This window comes from Staurois parvus, unplaced genomic scaffold (genome assembly GCF_062004578.1).
Source record: "Staurois parvus isolate SC_StPar_1 unplaced genomic scaffold, SC_StPar_1.0 ptg003532l, whole genome shotgun sequence".
NCBI classification, from domain to species: Eukaryota; Metazoa; Chordata; class Amphibia; order Anura; family Ranidae; genus Staurois; species Staurois parvus.
Genome location: NW_028321328.1, coordinates 26,942 through 48,803, shown reverse-complemented (window position 1 = coordinate 48,803; position 21,862 = coordinate 26,942). Strand labels below are relative to the sequence as shown.

General features: G+C 48.6%; 1 protein-coding gene across 1 annotated transcript in view; it reads left to right on the top strand.

The window, feature by feature from the left end:
- The window catches only part of LOC149427739 (mitochondrial disaggregase-like), a gene marked incomplete at its 3' end in the record, with an annotated part of 120,526 nt that overhangs the window by 72,771 nt on the left and 25,893 nt on the right, over positions 1–21,862 (top strand). Inside the window, exon 7 of the mRNA XM_089667717.1 lies at positions 17,306–17,420. Within this exon, the coding sequence (XP_089523843.1) occupies positions 17,306–17,420 (115 nt within the window). The remainder of the gene's footprint in view (positions 1–17,305; positions 17,421–21,862) is intronic.

Below are 21,862 nucleotides of genomic sequence, written 5' to 3'. Positions count from 1 at the left end.
TTCTTACTCTGCCTGGGGGGTCTCCTTTCTGGAGAACTCCTAACGTAGTACTCTGTGGTCATCTTCAGCTAGGCATGAAGAGAGGGGACCACCAGGCCTTTCAGCTAGGTGGACCATAGGTGGAGGTTGTTGTTCTTTGGGAGGGGACATACCCTGTGCATTTTTTTGTGTGTGTTTCTTGGCTCACATGTTTTTTTTGTTTTTGTTTTTTCCACACCACGCCATAAGCTCCTGGATCTTCAGAACTCTAGACCTGCAGTTGATTCAGAAGGAGGCAAAAACCCTTATAAAGTCCTAAGCAGTCCATTGTGTCTCTGTGGAACAGGCTGTCCATGATATATTTACTCAGACTCTTCATCAGGTGCTGCTTTTGCCTACTGAAGTACCATTGTCTCCAGGGATGATGTCTTCTATTCCAAAATCAGGTGCTTCCTTCTGCAGCTGGTCTCCTGGGTTGGACTTCTTTGCACACCATCTTGGCACTGCTGTGTCTTCCCAACTGAGAAGGAATGGGAGTCCTTCCTACACCTTTTTAGGAAGAACTCCCATTCCTTCTCAGTTGGGAAGACCCAGATGTGCTAAGAGGGTGTCCAACGCAGGAGACCTACCAAGCTGGAGACTATCTCCTACTGAAGACCCATTGTCTCTAGGGATGATGTCTTTTACCCCAAAATTAGGTGGTTCCTTCTACAGCTGGTCTCCTGGGTTGGACTTTTTTGGATATCATCTTGGCACTGCTGTGTTCTCCCAACTGAGAAGGAATGGGAGTCCTTCCTACACCTTTTTAGGAAGAGCTCCCATTCCTTCTCAGTTGGGAAGACCCAAATGTGCTAAGAGGGTGTCCAACTCAGGAGACCTACCAAGCTGGAGACTATCTCCTACTGAAGACCCATTGTCTCCAGGGATGATGTCTTTTACCCCAAAATTAGGTGGTTCCTTCTACAGCTGGTCTCCTGGGTTGGACTTTTTTGGATACCATCTTGGCACTGCTGTGTTCTCCCAACTGAGAAGGAATGGGAGTTCTTCCTATGTCTTTATTGGAAAAACTTCCTTTCCTTCTCAGTTTGGAAGACACAGCAGTTCCAAGATGGTTTCCAACCCAGGAGCCATACCAAGCTGTATAAGGAAAAACCTGTTTAGGGGTAGCATCCCTGAAGGTGAGGATTCTTCAGTAGGAGAAAGCCTCCAAATAGGAGAAGGACCTTTACCAGCCACCTGATGAAGAGCCTGAGTAAACGTAGCAGAGACAACCTGTTCCATAAAGACACAATGGACTGCTCCACACCTGCATTTCCAGGATCACACTTTATAAGGGTAGCTGGCCAATACTGTGAGGCTCCATTTCACTCCCTGCAGGGAAATTCCCTGGGATCCATTTCCTCCCTGCTGGTAACCTCTGGTCATGGAGGAGAGGTCTACACTTTTGGGTGCGCCTCTGACCCTGCACTGCAAGTGAAGGTCATCGGAGGAAGGCTCAGGTTCTCACTGGCCTGTGATAGGCAAAGCACTCTAGTCCAGGGGTAGGAGACCTTGGTGAAACTACGAAATTACATTTTGTCCGAACATTCATACAGAAATTCCTTCCATCTTGCCATCATTAATTCAACTAATTTAGTTTGAAAGCCTTTGAAACTTGGTCCAGATCTGCTACTTGAATGCAATCCCAGATGTATTCAACAGGTTTCCTTACAATATTTATGATTTTTTGTTTTTTTTTGCAAATAAAATCGCATTAACAGAACTTAATTTGTTCAAGAAAAATTTTCCGTTCTCATTATGGATCTTCAATTTGATCCCAATAACCATCGGAAAATCTAACAAAATGTTTAAAAAATTAAAACATTTTCAAACAAAATTCTACTAGAATATGGCCAGTTTTATTTCCTATAATTATAAATAGCCAGTTGTTCTATTTTGTACATTTTGAAACAAATTCAGCCATTTTTCTTAAAAAATACAAGTTGTAGAATGGATGTTTTCTTCTCCGTAGATTCCCACATCCTTGTTAGAGAAGTTTTGTATCAATTTCTACTCATTCTAGGGCGTCCTTTTTCAACCAGGGTCCTTTGAAACCCTAGGGTTCCTCCAGAGATTGCTAGAGGTTCCTTGAGCTGTGGTTGATTGACTTCTCCTCTTATGGTGCCTGCCGAATTTTGGGTCAGACACCAAATACGAGAGCCAGTGTCATGACACCAGAGATCTTTTTAGCTTTCTGCAAGGATACCATTTTCATCATCACAGTAAGAAGGCATTGTTCCTACTGGCTACCAATGTAAGCAGCACTCTTCCCACTGACCCCCAATGTAAGCAGCATTCTTCCCACTGACCACCAATGTAAGGGGCATTCTTCCCACTGACCCCCAATGTAAGTGACATTCTTCCCACTGACCCCCAATGTAAGGGACATTCTTCTCACTGACCTCCAATGTAAGGGACATTCTTCCCACTGATCACCAATGTAAGGGACATTCTTCCCACTGACCTCCAATGTAAGGGACATTCTTCCCACTGACTTCCAATGTAAGGGACATTCTTCCCAATGATCACCAATGTAAGGGACATTCTTCCCACTGATCACCAATGTAAGGGACATTCTTCCCACTGACCCCCAATGTAAGGGGCATTCTTCCCACTGACCCCCAATGTAAGGGACATTCTTCCCACTGACCACCAATGCAAGGGACATTCTTCCCACTGACCACCAATGTAAGGGACATTCTTCCCACTGATCACCAATGTAAGGAACATTCTTCTCACTGACCCCCAATGTAAGGAACATTCTTCCCACTGACCCCCAATGTAAGGAACATTCTTCTCACTGACCCCCAATGTAAGGAACATTCTTCTCACTGACCCCCAATGTAAGGAACATTCTTCCCACTGACCTCCAATGTAAGGGACATTCTTCCCACTGACCCCCAATGTAAGGGACATTCTTCCCACTGACCACCAATGTAAGGGACATTCTTCCCACTGACCACCAATGTAAGGGACATTCTTCCCACTGACCACCAATGTAAGGGGCATTCTTCCCACTGATCACCAATGTAAGGGACATTCTTCCCACTGACCACCAATGTAAGGGACATTCTTCCCACTGACCACCAATGTAAGGGGCATTCTTCCCACTGACCACCAATGTAAGGGACATTCTTCCCACTGACCACCAATGTAAGGGACATTCTTCCCACTGATCACCAATGTAAGGGACATTCTTCCCACTGACCACCAATGTAAGGGACATTCTTCCCACTGACCCCCAATGTAAGGGACATTCTTCCCAATGACCCCCAATGTAAGGGACATTCTTCCCACTGACCCCCAATGTAAGGGGCATTCTTCTCACTGACCACCAATGTAAGGGACATTCTTCCCACTGACCACCAATGTAAGGGACATTCTTCCCACTGACCCCCAATGTAAGGGACATTCTTCCCACTGACCCCCAATGTAAGGGACATTCTTCCCACTGACCCCCAATGTAAGGGACATTCTTCCCACTGACCCCCAATGTAAGGAACATTCTTCCCACTTACCACCAATGTAAGGGACATTCTTCCCACTGACCTCCAATGTAAGGGACATTCTTCCCACTGTCCCCCAATGTAAGGGACATTCTTCCCAATGACCCCCAATGTAAGGGACATTCTTCCCACTGACCCCCAATGTAAGGGGCATTCTTCCCACTGACCACCAATGTAAGGGACATTCTTCCCACTGACCACCAATGTAAGGGACATTCTTCCCACTGACCCCCAATGTAAGGGACATTCTTCCCAATGACCCCCAATGTAAGGGACATTCTTCCCACTGACCCCCAATGTAAGGGGCATTCTTCCCACTGACCACCAATGTAAGGGACATTCTTTCCACTGACCCCCAATGTAAGGAACATTCTTCCCACTGATCACCAATGTAAGGGACATTCTTCCCACTGACCCCCAATGTAAGGGGCATTCTTCCCACTGACCACCAATGTAAGGGACATTCTTTCCACTGACCCCCAATGTAAGGAACATTCTTCCCACTGACCACCAATGTAAGGGACATTCTTCCCACTGACCCCCAATGTAAGGGGCATTCTTCCCACTGACCACCAATGTAAGGGACATTCTTCCCACTGACCACCAATGTAAGGGACATTCTTCCCACTGACCCCCAATGTAAGGGACATTCTTCCCACTGACCCCCAATGTAAGGGACATTCTTCCCACTGACCCCCAATGTAAGGAACATTCTTCCCACTGACCCCCAATGTAAGGGACATTCTTCCCACTGACCTCCAATGTAAGGGACATTCTTCCCACTGACCACCAATGTAAGGAACATTTTTCCCACTGACCCCCAATGTAAGGAACATTCTTCTCACTGACCCCCAATGTAAGGAACATTCTTCTCACTGACCCCCAATGTAAGGAACATTCTTCCCACTGACCTCCAATGTAAGGGACATTCTTCCCACTGACCCCCAATGTAAGGGACATTCTTCCCACTGACCACCAATGTAAGGGACATTCTTCCCACTGACCACCAATGTAAGGGACATTCTTCCCACTGACCACCAATGTAAGGGGCATTCTTCCCACTGATCACCAATGTAAGGGACATTCTTCCCACTGACCACCAATGTAAGGGACATTCTTCCCACTGACCACCAATGTAAGGGGCATTCTTCCCACTGACCACCAATGTAAGGGACATTCTTCCCAATGATCACCAATGTAAGGGACATTCTTCCCACTGATCACCAATGTAAGGGACATTCTTCCCACTGACCACCAATGTAAGGGACATTCTTCCCACTGACCACCAATGTAAGGGGCATTCTTCCCACTGATCACCAATGTAAGGGACATTCTTCCCACTGACCCCCAATGTAAGGGACATTCTTCCCAATGACCCCCAATGTAAGGGACATTCTTCCCACTGACCCCCAATGTAAGGGGCATTCTTCTCACTGACCACCAATGTAAGGGACATTCTTCCCACTGACCACCAATGTAAGGGACATTCTTCCCACTGACCCCCAATGTAAGGGACATTCTTCCCACTGACCCCCAATGTAAGGGACATTCTTCCCACTGACCCCCAATGTAAGGGGCATTCTTCCCACTTACCACCAATGTAAGGGACATTCTTCCCACTGACCACCAATGTAAGGGACATTCTTTCCACTGACCCCCAATGTAAGGGACATTCTTCCCAATGACCCCCAATGTAAGGGACATTCTTCCCACTGACCCCCAATGTAAGGGGCATTCTTCCCACTGACCACCAATGTAAGGGACATTCTTTCCACTGACCACCAATGTAAGGGACATTCTTCCCACTGACGCCCAATGTAAGGGACATTCTTCCCACTGACCCCCAATGTAAGGGACATTCTTCCCACTGACCCCCAATGTAAGGAACATTCTTCCCACTGACCCCCAATGTAAGGGACATTCTTCCCACTGACCACCAATGTAAGGGACATTCTTCCCACTTACCACCAATGTAAGGGACATTCTTCCCACTGACCACCAATGTAAGGAACATTCTTCCCACTGACCCCCAATGTAAGGAACATTCTTCTCACTGACCCCCAATGTAAGGAACATTCTTCTCACTGACCCCCAATGTAAGGAACATTCTTCCCACTGACCTCCAATGTAAGGGACATTCTTCCCACTGACCCCCAATGTAAGGGACATTCTTCCCACTGACCACCAATGTAAGGGACATTCTTCCCACTGACCACCAATGTAAGGGACATTCTTCCCACTGACCACCAATGTAAAGGACATTCTTCCCACTGACCCCCAATGTAAGGGACATTCTTCCCACTGACCCCCAATGTAAGGAACATTCTTCCCACTGACCCCCAATGTAAGGAACATTCTTCTCACTGACCCCCAATGTAAGGAACATTCTTCCCACTGACCTCCAATGTAAGGGACATTCTTCCCACTGACCCCCAATGTAGGGGACATTCTTCCCACTGACCACCAATGTAAGGGACATTCTTCCCACTGACCACCAATGTAAGGGGCATTCTTCCCACTGATCATCAATGTAAGGGACATTCTTCCCACTGACCACCAATGTAAGGGACATTCTTCCCACTGACCACCAATGTAAGGGGCATTCTTCCCACTGACCACCAATGTAAGGGACATTCTTCCCACTGATCACCAATGTAAGGGGCATTCTTCCCACTGATCACCAATGTAAGGGACATTCTTCCCACTGACCACCAATGTAAGGGACATTCTTCCCACTGACCACCAATGTAAGGGGCATTCTTCCCACTGACCCCCAATGTAAGGGACATTCTTCCCACTTACCACCAATGTAAGGGACATTCTTCCCACTGACCACCATTGTAAGGGACATTCTTCCCACTGACCACCAATGTAAGGGACATTCTTCCCACTGACCACCAATGTAAGGGACATTCTTCCCACTGACCCCCAATGTAAGGGACATTCTTCCCAATGACCCCCAATGTAAGGGACATTCTTCCCACTGACCCCCAATGTAAGGGGCATTCTTCCCACTGACCACCAATGTAAGGGACATTCTTCCCACTGACCACCAATGTAAGGGACATTCTTCCCACTGACCCCCAATGTAAGGGGCATTCTTCCCACTGACCACCAATGTAAGGGACATTCTTTCCACTGACCACCAATGTAAGGGACATTCTTCCCACTGACCCCCAATGTAAGGGACATTCTTCCCACTGACCCCCAATGTAAGGAACATTCTTCCCACTGACCCCCAATGTAAGGGGCATTCTTCCCACTGACCACCAATGTAAGGGACATTCTTCCCACTGACCCCCAATGTAAGGGGCATTCTTCCCACTGACCCCCAATGTAAGGGACATTCTTCCCACTGACCCCCAATGTAAGGGACATTCTTCCCACTGACCCCCAATGTAAGGGACATTCTTCCCACTGACCCCCAATGTAAGGGACATTCTTCCCACTGACCCCCAATGTAAGGGACATTCTTCCCACTGACCTCCAATGTAAGGGACATTCTTCCCACTGACCACCAATGTAAGGGACATACTTCCCACTGACCCCCAATGTAAGGGGCATTCTTCCCACTGATCACCAATGTAAAGGACATTCTTCCCACTGACCCCCAATGTAAGGGACATTCTTCCCACTGACCCCCAAGGTAAGGGACATTCTTCCCACTGATCACCAATGTAAGGGACATTCTTCCCACTGACACCAATGTAAGGGACATTCTTCCCACTGACCCCCAATGTAAGGGACATTCTTCCCACTGACCCCCAATGTAAGGGACATTCTTCCCATTGACCACCAATGTAAGGAACATTCTTCTCACTGACCCCCAATGTAAGGAACATTCTTCCCACTGACCTCCAATGTAAGGGACATTCTTCCCACTGACCTCCAATGTAAGGGACATTCTTCCCAATGATCACCAATGTAAGGGACATTCTTCCCACTGATCACCAATGTAAGGGACATTCTTCCCACTGACCCCCAATGTAAGGGGCATTCTTCCCACTGACCCCCAATGTAAGGGACATTCTTCCCACTGACCACCAATGCAAGGGACATTCTTCCCACTGACCACCAATGTAAGGGACATTCTTCTCACTGACCACCAATGTAAGGGACATTCTTCCCACTGACCCCCAATGTAAGGGGCATTCTTCCCACTGATCACCAATGTAAGGAACATTCTTCTCACTGACCCCCAATGTAAGGAACATTCTTCCCACTGACCCCCAATGTAAGGAACATTCTTCTCACTGACCCCCAATGTAAGGAACATTCTTCTCACTGACCCCCAATGTAAGGAACATTCTTCCCACTGACCTCCAATGTAAGGGACATTCTTCCCACTGACCCCCAATGTAAGGGACATTCTTCCCACTGACCACCAATGTAAGGGACATTCTTCCCACTGACCACCAATGTAAGGGACATTCTTCCCACTGACCACCAATGTAAGGGGCATTCTTCCCACTGATCACCAATGTAAGGGACATTCTTCCCACTGACCACCAATGTAAGGGACATTCTTCCCACTGATCACCAATGTAAGGGACATTCTTCCCACTGACCACCAATGTAAGGGACATTCTTCCCACTGACCCCCAATGTAAGGGACATTCTTCCCAATGACCCCCAATGTAAGGGACATTCTTCCCACTGACCCCCAATGTAAGGGGCATTCTTCTCACTGACCACCAATGTAAGGGACATTCTTCCCACTGACCACCAATGTAAGGGACATTCTTCCCACTGACCCCCAATGTAAGGGACATTCTTCCCACTGACCCCCAATGTAAGGGACATTCTTCCCACTGACCCCCAATGTAAGGGACATTCTTCCCACTGACCCCCAATGTAAGGGACATTCTTCCCACTGACCCCCAATGTAAGGAACATTCTTCCCACTTACCACCAATGTAAGGGACATTCTTCCCACTGACCACCAATGTAAGGGACATTCTTCCCACTGTCCCCCAATGTAAGGGACATTCTTCCCAATGACCCCCAATGTAAGGGACATTCTTCCCACTGACCCCCAATGTAAGGGGCATTCTTCCCACTGACCACCAATGTAAGGGACATTCTTCCCACTGACCACCAATGTAAGGGACATTCTTCCCACTGACCCCCAATGTAAGGGACATTCTTCCCAATGACCCCCAATGTAAGGGACATTCTTCCCACTGACCCCCAATGTAAGGGGCATTCTTCCCACTGACCACCAATGTAAGGGACATTCTTTCCACTGACCACCAATGTAAGGGACATTCTTCCCACTGATCACCAATGTAAGGGACATTCTTCCCAATGACCACCAATGTAAGGGACATTCTTCCCACTGACCCCCAATGTAAGGGACATTCTTCCCACTGACCCCCAATGTAAGGGACATTCTTCCCACTGACCCCCAATGTAAGGAACATTCTTCCCACTGACCCCCAATGTAAGGGACATTCTTCCCACTGACCTCCAATGTAAGGGACATTCTTCCCACTGACCACCAATGTAAGGAACATTCTTCCCACTGACCCCCAATGTAAGGAACATTCTTCTCACTGACCCCCAATGTAAGGAACATTCTTCTCACTGACCCCCAATGTAAGGAACATTCTTCTCACTGACCCCCAATGTAAGGAACATTCTTCCCACTGACCTCCAATGTAAGGGACATTCTTCCCACTGACCCCCAATGTAAGGGACATTCTTCCCACTGACCACCAATGTAAGGGACATTCTTCCCACTGACCACCAATGTAAGGGACATTCTTCCCACTGACCACCAATGTAAGGGGCATTCTTCCCACTGACCACCAATGTAAGGGGCATTCTTCCCAATGATCACCAATGTAAGGGGCATTCTTCCCACTGATCACCAATGTAAGGGACATTCTTCCCACTGACCACCAATGTAAGGGACATTCTTCCCACTGACCACCAATGTAAGGGGCATTCTTCCCACTGATCACCAATGTAAGGGACATTCTTCCCACTGACCCCCAATGTAAGGGACATTCTTCCCAATGACCCCCAATGTAAGGGACATTCTTCCCACTGACCCCCAATGTAAGGGGCATTCTTCTCACTGACCACCAATGTAAGGGACATTCTTCCCACTGACCACCAATGTAAGGGACATTCTTCCCACTGACCCCCAATGTAAGGGACATTCTTCCCACTGACCCCCAATGTAAGGGACATTCTTCCCACTGACCCCCAATGTAAGGAACATTCTTCCCACTGACCCCCAATGTAAGGAACATTCTTCTCACTGACCCCCAATGTAAGGAACATTCTTCCCACTGACCTCCAATGTAAGGGACATTCTTCCCACTGACCACCAATGTAAGGGACATTCTTCCCACTGACCACCAATGTAAGGGGCATTCTTCCCACTGATCATCAATGTAAGGGACATTCTTCCCACTGACCACCAATGTAAGGTACATTCTTCCCACTGACCACCAATGTAAGGGGCATTCTTCCCACTGACCACCAATGTAAGGGACATTCTTCCCACTGATCACCAATGTAAGGGGCATTCTTCCCACTGATCACCAATGTAAGGGACATTCTTCCCACTGACCACCAATGTAAGGGACATTCTTCCCACTGACCACCAATGTAAGGGGCATTCTTCCCACTGACCCCCAATGTAAGGGACATTCTTCCCACTTACCACCAATGTAAGGGACATTCTTCCCACTGACCACCAATGTAAGGGACATTCTTCCCACTGACCACCAATGTAAGGGACATTCTTCCCACTGACCACCAATGTAAGGGACATTCTTCCCACTGACCCCCAATGTAAGGGACATTCTTCCCAATGACCCCCAATGTAAGGGACATTCTTCCCACTGACCCCCAATGTAAGGGGCATTCTTCCCACTGACCACCAATGTAAGGGACATTCTTCCCACTGACCCCCAATGTAAGGGACATTCTTCCCACTGACCCCTAATGTAAGGGACATTCTTCCCATTGACCACCAATGTAAGGAACATTCTTCTCACTGATCACCAATGTAAGGAACATTCTTCTCACTGACCCCCAATGTAAGGAACATTCTTCCCACTGACCTCCAATGTAAGGGACATTCTTCCCACTGATCACCAATGTAAGGGACATTCTTCCCACTGACCCCCAATGTAAGGGACATTCTTCCCAATGACCCCCAATGTAAGGGACATTCTTCCCACTGACCCCCAATGTAAGGGGCATTCTTCCCACTGACCACCAATGTAAGGGACATTCTTTCCACTGACCACCAATGTAAGGGACATTCTTCCCACTGACCCCCAATGTAAGGGACATTCTTCCCACTGACCCCCAATGTAAGGGACATTCTTCCCACTGACCCCCAATGTAAGGAACATTCTTCCCACTGACCCCCAATGTAAGGGACATTCTTCCCACTGACCACCAATGTAAGGGACATTCTTCCCACTTACCACCAATGTAAGGGACATTCTTCCCACTGACCACCAATGTAAGGGACATTCTTCCCACTGACCCCCAATGTAAGGAACATTCTTCCCACTGACCCCCAATGTAAGGAACATTCTTCTCACTGACCCCCAATGTAAGGAACATTCTTCTCACTGACCCCCAATGTAAGGAACATTCTTCCCACTGACCTCCAATGTAAGGGACATTCTTCCCACTGACCCCCAATGTAAGGGACATTCTTCCCACTGACCACCAATGTAAGGGACATTCTTCCCACTGACCACCAATGTAAGGGACATTCTTCCCACTGACCCCCAATGTAAGGGACATTCTTCCCACTGACCCCCAATGTAAGGTACATTCTTCCCACTGACCCCCAATGTAAGGGACATTCTTCCCACTGACCCCCAATGTAAGGGACATTCTTCCCACTGACCCCCAATGTAAGGAACATTCTTCCCACTGACCCCCAATGTAAGGAACATTCTTCTCACTGATCCCCAATGTAAGGAACATTCTTCCCACTGACCTCCAATGTAAGGGACATTCTTCCCACTGACCACCAATGTAAGGGACATTCTTCCCACTGACCACCAATGTAAGGGGCATTCTTCCCACTGACCACCAATGTAAGGGGCATTCTTCCCACTGACCACCAATGTAAGGGACATTCTTCCCACTGACCACCAATGTAAGGGGCATTCTTCCCACTGACCACCAATGTAAGGGACATTCTTCCCACTGATCACCAATGTAAGGGGCATTCTTCCCACTGATCACCAATGTAAGGGACATTCTTCCCACTGACCACCAATGTAAGGGACATTCTTCCCACTGACCACCAATGTAAGGAACATTCTTCCCACTGACCCCCAATGTAAGGAACATTCTTCTCACTGATCCCCAATGTAAGGAACATTCTTCCCACTGACCTCCAATGTAAGGGACATTCTTCCCACTGACCCCCAATGTAAGGGACATTCTTCCCACTGACCACCAATGTAAGGACATTCTTCCCACTGACCTCCAATGTAAGGGACATTCTTCCCACTGACCACCAATGTAAGGGACATTCTTCCCAATGACCCCCAATGTAAGGGACATTCTTCCCACTGACCCCCAATGTAAGGGACATTCTTCCCACTGACCACCAATGTAAGGGACATTCTTCCCACTGACCCCCAATGTAAGGGGCATTCTTCCCACTGACCACCAATGTAAGGGACATTCTTCCCACTGACCCCCAATGTAAGGGACATTCTTCCCACTGACCCCTAATGTAAGGGACATTCTTCCCATTGACCACCAATGTAAGGAACATTCTTCTCACTGACCCCCAATGTAAGGAACATTCTTCTCACTGACCCCCAATGTAAGGAACATTCTTCCCACTGACCTCCAATGTAAGGGACATTCTTCCCACTGATCACCAATGTAAGGGACATTCTTCCCACTGACCCCCAATGTAAGGGACATTCTTCCCAATGACCCCCAATGTAAGGGACATTCTTCCCACTGACCCCCAATGTAAGGGGCATTCTTCCCACTGACCACCAATGTAAGGGACATTCTTTCCACTGACCACCAATGTAAGGGACATTCTTCCCACTGACCCCCAATGTAAGGGACATTCTTCCCACTGACCCCCAATGTAAGGGACATTCTTCCCACTGACCCCCAATGTAAGGAACATTCTTCCCACTGACCCCCAATGTAAGGGACATTCTTCCCACTGACCACCAATGTAAGGGACATTCTTCCCACTTACCACCAATGTAAGGGACATTCTTCCCACTGACCACCAATGTAAGGGACATTCTTCCCACTGACCCCCAATGTAAGGAACATTCTTCCCACTGACCCCCAATGTAAGGAACATTCTTCTCACTGACCCCCAATGTAAGGAACATTCTTCTCACTGACCCCCAATGTAAGGAACATTCTTCCCACTGACCTCCAATGTAAGGGACATTCTTCCCACTGACCCCCAATGTAAGGGACATTCTTCCCACTGACCACCAATGTAAGGGACATTCTTCCCACTGACCACCAATGTAAGGGACATTCTTCCCACTGACCCCCAATGTAAGGGACATTCTTCCCACTGACCCCCAATGTAAGGTACATTCTTCCCACTGACCCCCAATGTAAGGGACATTCTTCCCACTGACCCCCAATGTAAGGGACATTCTTCCCACTGACCCCCAATGTAAGGAACATTCTTCCCACTGACCCCCAATGTAAGGAACATTCTTCTCACTGATCCCCAATGTAAGGAACATTCTTCCCACTGACCTCCAATGTAAGGGACATTCTTCCCACTGACCACCAATGTAAGGGACATTCTTCCCACTGACCACCAATGTAAGGGGCATTCTTCCCACTGACCACCAATGTAAGGGGCATTCTTCCCACTGACCACCAATGTAAGGGACATTCTTCCCACTGACCACCAATGTAAGGGGCATTCTTCCCACTGACCACCAATGTAAGGGACATTCTTCCCACTGATCACCAATGTAAGGGGCATTCTTCCCACTGATCACCAATGTAAGGGACATTCTTCCCACTGACCACCAATGTAAGGAACATTCTTCCCACTGACCCCCAATGTAAGGAACATTCTTCTCACTGATCCCCAATGTAAGGAACATTCTTCCCACTGACCTCCAATGTAAGGGACATTCTTCCCACTGACCCCCAATGTAAGGGACATTCTTCCCACTGACCACCAATGTAAGGACATTCTTCCCACTGACCTCCAATGTAAGGGACATTCTTCCCACTGACCACCAATGTAAGGGACATTCTTCCCAATGACCCCCAATGTAAGGGACATTCTTCCCACTGACCCCCAATGTAAGGGACATTCTTCCCACTGACCACCAATGTAAGGGACATTCTTCCCACTGACCCCCAATGTAAGGGGCATTCTTCTCACTGACCCCCAATGTAAGGGACATTCTTCCCACTGACCACCAATGTAAGGGACATTCTTTCCACTGACCCCCAATGTAAGGGACATTCTTCCCACTGACCCCCAATGTAAGGGACATTCTTCCCACTGACCCCCAATGTAAGGAACATTCTTCCCACTGACCCCCAATGTAAGGGGCATTCTTCCCACTGACCACCAATGTAAGGGACATTCTTCCCACTGACCCCCAATGTAAGGGACATTCTTCCCACTGACCCCCAATGTAAGGGACATTCTTCCCACTGATCACCAATGTAAGGGACATTCTTCCCACTGACACCAATGTAAGGAACATTCTTCCCACTGACCCCCAATGTAAGGGACATTCTTCCCACTGACCCCCAATGTAAGGGACATTCTTCCCACTGATCACCAATGTAAGGGACATTCTTCCCACTGATCCCCAATGTAAGGGACATTCTTCCCACTGACCACCAATGTAAGGGACATTCTTCCCACTGACCCCCAATGTAAGGGACATTCTTCCCACTGACCACCAATGTAAGGGACATTCTTCCCACTGATCACCAATGTAAGGGACATTCTTCCCACTGACCCCCAATGTAAGGGACATTCTTCCCACTGACCCCCAATGTCAGGGACATTCTTCCCACTGACCCCCAATGTCAGGGACATTCTTCCCATTGGCCTTGAGTGATTCTTTTAGGTGGGGTTCTCCAACATCTGACAATGATGAAGGTTTCCTCTGGGGTGAAGGGTGGAGAGAGGCTGCTGTAGGCCATTGTCCATGATGGAGACCAGGAAGGACAGTGGTGGGAAGGGCAGTAAATAATGATTGGAGAGTGTTGGAAGGTGTACCCAGCACCCCACAAGTCAGTGTTCCTGGTATCCGTATCAGGATAGGCCGCACCGAGTATACAGATGGCACTCAGACACGGCAAAGGCTGTGCTGGCGTTCCAAAGTTTCGGTGGAGGTTTGTGTCCCCTTTGCCGTGAATCTCGGAGAAACGCGCCGCGCTCGCTGTGTATCGGGACGCCGCGGGGTATCGCACAATCTCACCAGAACGTCCTCTCTCACAATAAACACAATTCCCGATGCACGTTAGAACGCGGCGCTCAGCCCGGCTCGGCAATCACTCATCTTCCCATCGCCTGACATCTCATATGAAGCCGCGAGGTCCCAGCAGAGGGAGGAGGCCTCCTGTATGTAAGTATAGATCACCCCCCCCTCCCCCCCCATACTGCGACATTATAATAATTTATCTTATAATCTCCTGCGACGCTGAACCTCCATTACAATACATACTCCATGTGTCCGTCCATCCATCTGTCCGTCCGCAATCCTTCCCGCTGACTTACATTTCATCCATTTCTAGAGGATCTCAGCAATGAGGAATCTCCTCTGAGAACAGGGATTGTACCCACTTGTATCTCATTTATTCTTTTTATTTTTTTCTTTGCATCCAATCTTGTCTGTCCATCCAGTCCTGAGATTTACTCTGCTCTGCCACACAGAGCAGGCCCTGTCTGTCAGGGGAGGAGACCTGACTTTGTCTCAGCTGCTTACTGGTCTTGTTCCCCCCCCCCCCTTGATTGGCTACTTGTCCCTTCCCCAGTTTGTGATTGGACCAGGAAAGGAGAAGCAGCAGGTTAATGAAGTCATCTCGCTGTCACTCTGCTGTCTCCTCCACTCAGGATGCTACTCTCACTTCAGCACCCTTGATTGGCTCCTTGTTCCTCCCCCAGTGCTCTCTCCTCCACTCAGGATGCTTCTCTCACTGCAGCACCCTTGATTGGCTCCTTGTCCCTCCCCCAGCTTGTGATTGGACCAGGAAAGGAGAAACAACAGATTGATAAGCTCCTCTCGTTGTCACTCTGCTCTCTCCTCCACTCTGGATGCTTCTCACACTGCAGCACCCTTGATTGGCTCCTTGTCCCTCCCCCAGCTTGTGATTGGACCAGGACAGGAGAAGCAGCAGAGTCATGACCTTATCTTGCTGTCACTCTGCTCTCTCCTCCTCTTAGCACACTTCTCTCACTGCAGCACCCTTGATTGGCTCCTTGTCCCTCCCCCAGCTTGTGATTAGACCAGGAAAGGAGAAACAGCAGATTGATAAGCGCATCTTGTCACTTTGCTCTCTCCTCCTCTCAGCACACTTCTCTCACTGCAGCACCCTTGATTGGCTCCTTGTCCCTCCCCCAGCTTGTGATTGGACCAGGACAGGAGAAGCAGCAGATTCATGACCTCAGGGCCAGATCTAGGGGGGTGCTACCCCAGCACCAACAGCCCACCCTGGGCTCTGCCCCCCCAGATCTCTGAAAATGCACCCACTAATCCATGAGGCAGTCTGATGCAGACAATTGATGTAAGGAGGCACGCAGATGGGTACAATCCATATAAGGGGAGCACTCTGATGGGGACACCTGATGTAAGGGGGCACTCTGATGGGACACCTGATATAAGGGGGCACTCTGATGGGACACCTGATATAAGGGGGGACTCTGATGGGAACACCTGATATAAGGGGGGGCTCTGATGGGACACCTGATGTAAGGGGGCACTCTGATGGGACTCTGACGGGGACACCTGATGTAAGGGGGGACTCTGATGGGGACACCTGATGTAAGGGGGAACTCTGATGCGGACTCTGATGGGACACCTGATGTAAGGGGGAACTCTGATAGGACACCTGATGTAAGGGGGCGCTCTGATGGGACACCTGATGTAAGGTGGCACTCTGATTGGGACACCTAATGTAAGGGGACACCTGATGTAAGGGGGGACTATGATGGGGACACCTGATGTATGGGGGCACTTTGATGGGGACACCTGATGTAAGGGGGCACTCTGATGGGGACACCTGATGTAAGGGGGCACTCTGATGGGGACACCTGATATAAGGGGGGACTCTGATGGGGACAACTAATGTAAGGGGGGACACCTGATGTAAGGGGGCACTCTGATGGGACACCTGATGTAAGGGGGAACTCTGTTGGGGACTCTGATGGGGCACCTGATGTAAGGGAGCACTCTGATGGGACACCTGCTGTAAGGGGGAACTCTGATGGGACACCTGATGTAAGGGGGCACTCTGATGAGGACATCTGATATAAGGAGGACAGATTCTGTGTGAGCCTGATAAACAACTAGTGTTTCCCAGGTCATGACACTATGTAACAGACTCTTTTTTTTTTTTTTACTGCCCCCCCAGACCAGATAGTCTAGATTCGGCCCTGCCAGTGATGACATCAAAATGATTTAAAAAATGGAAAGGTTTTGCCTCAGTACTCCTCTCGAGGACTCAGTCCTGATGTAAGCCAGGAAACGAGCCGGGCTCTCATTGTTCAGTTCCTTTCCAGGACTGTCTGACCATCTCTGGCCTTTCCTTTACAGTTCCAGGTGGAGCAGAAGAAGAGGGAGGTGGAGGAACGGAGGCGCTTCCCCCTGGAGCAGCGTCTGAAGGAGCATATCGTGGGTCAGGAGAGCTCCATCGCCACTGTGGCCGCAGGTAATACCACAACACCTTCAATGGGCTGTCCGCTGGGCTGCCCTGGTATCTCAAAGGGCTGTGCAATGAAATCATTATGGACATGATGTATATCTGATGGTATGATGTATCACAATGTATCCAATCGCTTTTACTTTATGTAACATAATTGAACCCCTTTAGGCTCTCAACGCTCTCTTCCCCCCTCCCCCTCATGGACCAAAACAGTTTTTGCAGTTCCTCAACATTTTCTTTATTCAGCAAAACTGCCCCACCCCTTACATAAAGAAAGAACAAACTGTGCGAAGCACCAGCATCAGGGCCCCAACACAGCCGTCATCCAATCATAAGTCAGCGGCTGTGTACCAGCCCCATGCTCCCCTAAATCACTGGTGCCGTTTCCATTGGCGGGGAAATATCGCAGTGGCAGTGTCAATGTGCCTTGGTCATGACTGTCAGGGCTCCAGGTATGACCAGAGGTGTGTGGACTGACACAGGGAAACGCAGGCTTCAGGTATAGTATAAACAATACAATTTATTGAAGACTAAACAATACATAAACGCAGTGCAAACAAACCAAACCTCCAACAGATAACAATAAGAACAATACTAAACGTAGTCAGGCGGGCCGGGTCGGTAGCAAACGGGCAGGCAAGGTACAAGGAGCAGGCGGAAGAGTAGCTGAGGTCGGTACAGGCAGAGTTCATGCAGAGTCAGGATTAAAGCAGGCAGGATCAGGATACAGGGGCCAAGGGAAACTATACACCAAGGCACTGACTGCAGGCCTGGCCACTCCTTAATACACCTCCTGCAATCAGCCTCAGGTGATGACTTGATTGCAGGAGTGAGCGTCTGGCCGCTGAGAGCACCCGCTGGCCAGCCCTGGTACTGCAGCCCACACGGCAGGTGAGTCCCACCACCAGTGGTGAGTCCATTCCTGACAATGACACTTCGCGGCCCCGGCGAACACCCATTAGACCCATTCAATAGGAAAGCTCCACCAACGCCCCGCAATTACATGCAGTGCATGCGGTTGCGACACAAATGGGGTTGAAACCGGCGGTGAGGAGGCTCCTCCCTACCTGTCACCCCTGAAAAGCGATCCGAATGCGGCTCACTTTTCAAAGAAATGGTGGTTTTAGACGCACATCTAAACCTAGCCTGGCTGATCTCACCTACAGATGGAAAGTCGTCCCTCTGATCTGCAGATGAATAAAACAGAGAACATACAATGTTACTTTGTATTCCCTGAATCCCGCCCCCGAGCAGTGTTTACAAACACCGATCAGAGGGTTCCTCATTGACAACAATGGCTAGAGCCAGCTACTGCGATTCTAATAGCAAGTCCCGGCTGTCATTTTGACAGCCAGGAATTGCTGGTAAAAAAAAAAACACGAGCGGGAGGTGGCTTAGCAGAATTGGGGGAGACAGAGTGCATTGTGCACCCTGGCCAGGGGCGGACTGACAACTCATGGGGCCCCCGGGCAATAGGGGATCATGGGGCCCCTGTGTCCTTGCCCAAACTCTAAAAAAGCCTATGAAAAAGGTACCAGAGGCATCTCATGGGGCCCCCTACTGACCCCGGGCCCTCGGGCAGTGCCCGAGTTTCCAAATGGTCAGTCCGCCCCTGGCCCTGTACTTCAGCGACTATTTCTGGGGGTCTCACGTAGCTCGTCCAAGGTACAAGTCTCATGCTGTGACCACCCCCCCCCTGTATATACAGACCTTCCCTTTGCTCCTCTACTCCTCAGTTCAGCTACCTGGAGAGCAGACGACACCCTGTACTTCCAGGTATGTTGAAGCAGGTGACTCCTCCCACTTCTCTGTGACAGTGATTGGCCCAGAGCTGCAATAGCGAATAGTGGTGCCACCCTCTGGCTGTTTAGTAGGTTACAGGTGCGTGAATTACAAGAGCGGCTGAACAGGCCTGATGACCTGAGCCGTGGACAATAGTCTGCGTGACAATCATAGCAAAGCTAACAGAGCGGGGGAACGTTACAGAGCTCTCGTGTACATCGCCAAATCCCCGCCGTGGCCAATTCCACGGATTGCTAAATATAGGGCATTTCCTCGTCCAGCGCGGTCCAGGCTCTCCAGGGCACCATATTGTGGCTTCGTGATTATCCACCGAGGTGCCATGAAGAAGTCTGAATCTAGAGCGGCGGCGGCACTGCGTGGTGTCTGCAAGACTTCATTCCCACCATGTGGACGCGTAGGGGCCCGGAGGAGGCCGGACACGGCCTGAGAGGTGAACGGAACTGGACAGCAGCGCTAATAAACAGATAGAAAAGAGTTTTAAAAATTCATATATACAGTATCTCCCAGAAGTGAGGCCCCCCCGGACTGTATACAATATATATATATACAGTATCTCCCAGAAGTGAGGCCCCCCCGGACTGTATACAATATATATATATATACAGTATCTTCCAGAAGTGAGGCCCCCCCGGACTGTATACAATATATATATATACAGTATCTTCCAGAAGTGAGGCCCCCCCGGACTGTATACAATATATATATATACAGTATCTTCCAGAAGTGAGGCCCCCCCGGACTGTATACAATATATATATATACAGTATCTTCCAGAAGTGAGGCCCCCCCGGACTGTATACAATATATATATATACAGTATCTTCCAGAAGTGAGGCCCCCCCGAACTGTATACAATATATATATATATACAGTATCTTCCAGAAGTAAGTCCCCCCCGGACTGTATACAATATATATATATACAGTATCTCCCAGAAGTGAGGCCCCCCCGAACTGTATACAATATATATATATATACAGTATCTCCCAGAAGTGAGGCCCCCCCGGACTGTATACAATATATATATATATACAGTATCTCCCAGAAGTGAGGCCCCCCCGGACTGTATACAATATATATATATATACAGTATCTCCCAGAAGTGAGGCCCCCCCGGACTGTATACAATATATATATATACAGTATCTCCCAGAAGTGAGGCCCCCCCGGACTGTATACAATATATATATATACAGTATCTTCCAGAAGTGAGTCCCCCCCGGACTGTATACAATATATATATACAGTTGCAAGAAAAAGTATGTGAACCCCTTGGGATTACGTGGAGTTTTGCATGAATTGGGCATAAAATGTGCTCTGAACGTCATCTAAGTCACAACAATAGAAGAACACAGTCTGCTGAACATAATACTACACAAACATTAGATGTTGCCATGGTTTAATTGCACATAACATGTAAACATTCACAGTGCAGGGAGGAAAAAGTATGTGAACCTTTGGACTTAATAACTGGTTGACCCTCCTTTGGCAGCAATAACCTCAACCAAACGTTTCCTGTAGTTGCAGATCAGACCTGCACAACGATCTGGAGTCATTTTGGACAACTCCTCTTCACAAAACTGTTTCAGTGTAGCAATATTCTTGGGATGTCTGGTGTGAATCGCTCTCTTAAGGTCATGCCACAGCATTTCAATCGGGTTGAGGTCAGGACTCTGACTGGGCCACTCCAGAAGGCGTATTCTGTGCTGTTGCAGCCATTGTTTTGTTGAATTACTTGTATGCTTTGGGTCATTGTCCTGTTGCATCACCCATTCTCTGCGGAGCTTCAGTTGGTGGACAGATGGTCGTACGTTTTCCTGCAAAATGTCTTGATAAACTCTGGAATTTATTTTCCCATCAATGACAACAATCCGTCCAGGCCCTGAGGCAGCAAAGCAGCCCCAAACCATGATGCTCCCTCCGCCATGTTTCACAGTGGGGATGAGGTTTTGATGTTGGTGTGCTGTGCCTTTTTTTCTCCACACATAGTGTTGTGTGTTCTTCCCAAACAACTCAATCTTGGTTTCATCTGTCCGCAGTATATTTTGCCAGTAGTGCTGTGGAACATCCAGGTGCTCTTTTGCAAACTTCAAACGTGCTGCAATATTCTTTTTGGACAGCAATGGCTTCCTCCGTGGTGTCCTCCCATGTACTCCATTCTTGTTTAATGTTTTCCTTATTGTAGATGTGTCAACAAAAATGTTAGCATGTGCCAGAGATTTCTGTAGGTCTTTAGCTGACACTCTGGGATTCTTCTTTACCTCATGCAGCATTCTGCGCTGTGCTCTTGCAGTCATTTTTACAGGACGACAACGCCTAGGGAGAGTAGCAACAGTGCTAAACTTTCTCCATTTGTAGACAGTCTGTCTTACCATGGACACATGAACATCAAGGCTTTTGGAGATACTTTTGTAACCCTTTCCAGCTTCATGCAAGTCAACAATTCTTGATTGTAGGTCTTCTGAGAGCTCTTTTCTGCGAGGCATGGTTCACATCAGACAGTGCTTCTTGAAACCAGTAAACCCAAAACAGGTGTGTGTTTTTTAAGGGCAAGACAGCTGTCAGCAACAAATCCAATATCATCACACTGATTGGAGTCAAGGTTGGCTCACTCCTGGCTCCAATTAGCTCTGGGGGAAGTCATT